This window comes from Hipposideros armiger, unplaced genomic scaffold (genome assembly GCF_001890085.2).
Source record: "Hipposideros armiger isolate ML-2016 unplaced genomic scaffold, ASM189008v1 scaffold_82, whole genome shotgun sequence".
Classification (NCBI taxonomy): domain Eukaryota; kingdom Metazoa; phylum Chordata; class Mammalia; order Chiroptera; family Hipposideridae; genus Hipposideros; species Hipposideros armiger.
The window spans coordinates 2,316,939-2,319,645 of record NW_017731432.1 but is presented as its reverse complement, the minus strand read 5'-3'; the positions used below and the strand labels follow the sequence as shown (position 1 = coordinate 2,319,645).

The 2,707-nt window shown below is 37.1% G+C and overlaps 1 protein-coding gene across 1 annotated transcript in view; it reads right to left on the bottom strand.

Moving 5' to 3' along the window:
- CCDC30 (coiled-coil domain containing 30) overlaps window positions 1-2,707 on the bottom strand; it is a 112,847-nt gene that overhangs the window by 26,616 nt on the left and 83,524 nt on the right. Inside the window, exon 11 of the mRNA XM_019643692.1 lies at window positions 626-678. Within this exon, the coding sequence (XP_019499237.1) occupies window positions 626-678 (53 nt within the window). The remainder of the gene's footprint in view (window positions 1-625; window positions 679-2,707) is intronic.

The window sequence follows — 2,707 nt, the reverse complement described above, 5'->3', positions numbered from 1 at the left end:
CAGTTTGGTCTTCCATCTTCAACTTGTTGTAAAATCTCCAAAACTCAATCAAATTGCTCAATTTTTTTTAGAATGAAGTTAGAACTGTCAGCTGTCAAATGACATAGCAATAACATAGATGCGAATGACTCTAGTATTTCCAAAAATGAACTAGTGCCATCTGTCACAAACATGTGTCATGACTTTTCTGACAACCCAATACTAAAACTTACACAAGGAGAAACAGATAATCTGAGTAGGGTTATATGTATTAAATAATTTAAATCAATATTTAATAACCTTCCAAAAAATAAAGCACTGGGGCCAGATGGTTTCATGGGTGAATTTTTCCAAACATTTAAGGACAAACTGATACCGATTATCTAGAATCTTTTCCAGAAAAATTGAAGAGGGTACATTTTCTAACTAATTCTAAGGGGCCAGCATTACCATAATATCAAAACCAGATAATGATATTACCAAAAGGAGAACTGTAGACCGTTATGTTCCATGAACATGTCCAAACTCCTTAATGTGGCTAGTTAGGCTTGGCATGACCAGGCCTAGCTCATCTTTCTAGCCTAATTTTCATGCCACTCCCCTTATCCCCAAACATTTTGTTCTAACCAAAAGGAACATTTCTCACGTCACTGAGGAAGATGATGATGATGATGACAACAGGAACAAGAACACCAAATGCTGCAATAACAACAACACCTTTTTAGTCATGGCTTTGTAATGTGTCACTTGGGTAGAAATTCCGTCCATGTATGTTTCTGGTTGGAGTGGGCTACAAGAGATATATTTGTGCAAGATTTGGAGGGCGGAACTGAAGCATTTTGTTTTTTTACGCTTGGAAAGTTGAAGCATGTGCTTTTTGTAGCTTATACATGTTGCTGCTTATCTGCTGCTCACCTTGGTGTGAGGCAACAGCAGGCCTGCAACCACTCCACCTTCCCTCCGGTCCTCCTTCACCTTTCCATCTACTGGGCCAGGTGTCTGTTTGGCTCCTAGATGAGGGGGACCAGCTTCTCCAGCAGGACGCCTAGCTTTCCAAGGTTGGAAGCCCTGAGAACTGACATGGGTTCCAGTCCATCCTTGTGGGCTCAGCTCGTGCTCATGAGTGCCAGCCTGTTGTTGCTCTACCTCACTTTATATCCCTCTTCACTTCCTGACTGTTTGCTCTGCAGACCTCAAGCTCCATCATATGATGCAAAGATGATAGCTTTACAGACTGTAATCTGTTCCTCAAATTGCACAAGACTAAATCCCTGTAACAAGTCTCTTATGAAATATATTTTCCTCCTACTGGTTCTACTTCTCTGGTCAAACCCTGATGGATACAAGTGCTTACTCTGTGCCAGATACCGATACAAGCCAACTGCTTATATTATAACTCATTTAACCTACACGATGATCCTATGACATAGGTAGGGATGGGCATTTAGAGGATAAGAAACTTGCCCGACATTATACAGCTACTAAATGGCTAATAAGGTGACCATGTTATATTGGTAGGTGATGAATGCACATTCCAAAGCAATGTATTTTAAATGAGTCAACTTTTGTTAACAAGACTAATGAAAAATGTCTGCATATGTATAGAAAAAATTCTGAGAAATATGTAGCAACCACGTAAAGTGGTTATTGCTAACGTATAGAATTCTGAAGAACTTATGCTTTTTATTTTATACAGCTCTTTAATATTTGAAAATTCATAACAAACAGCTATAATTACAATTGCACGAGCCAGAATTTATCTCAAGGAACTAAGCTACAAGGATATATGTTACGTCATTGTTTGCTATAGCAAGAAACTGGGGAAAAAATGTAAACGTCCAACAATAAAGGACTGATTAAATAAATTATGGTATATTATTAAAATAATGTTCTAGAGGAAGACCTAATAGCAGGTAAATAGATCATAATATTTTAAATGAAAAAAGTAGATTACAAACTATATATCTAAATTGGGGTTATTTTTCTCCAGGTTACAAAGCAATGTATACTAGATAGTCCCCTTTTTGTGGAAAAGAAATTTCCTACATGTTTCATTTTTCTGTACTTAGTTTAAATATTACTTCTATGTATTTCTTCTCAGCCAATCTTCACAAAAAATGTATAGAATTGGTATTACTAAGAAACCAAGCTTCAGGAAAGTTAAATAGTCTTTTTCCTTCTTCGAATCTTTGATTACATCTTTTGTTTTGTTAAAACGTCACAAAGTTGCTTTACAATTGATTTTTCATAATTCTTAATTGCTGTAGTTCTTGAAGGTTATAAATCTGGTTGTTTGTTGTTTCTGCTGATTTTCATTCATGGTAGCCAGTTTCCCTGTGTTATTTGGTGATTTTCGATTGTCAGTGTATATTTGATTAAACGTAATACATAGGAATCCTTACTATCTAAATTGGGGTTCCTTTCCTCCAGAGATAATTTGGATTTTCATAGTTAGGAAGCCAGGAAGCTTCCTACTGGGGAATACTTTAGCTCCTTCAAGATTCCCAGCTAAATACTAGTCTCTACTTCAGCCATCCTACCTGTGGCAAACTTCCTCAGCTTCTTTCTTCTCTCAAACCCAGGTTGATATTGTTATTGCTCCTTGACTTAGGAGTTTGTTTGCCATTCACCATTTTTGTTTTACCTCATTGTATGTTTGCCCTTAGGGCTTTCTCTTGCTTTGTGAGCAATGCTTTAAAAGGTATACTTAGGGGCCGGTCGAGTGGCG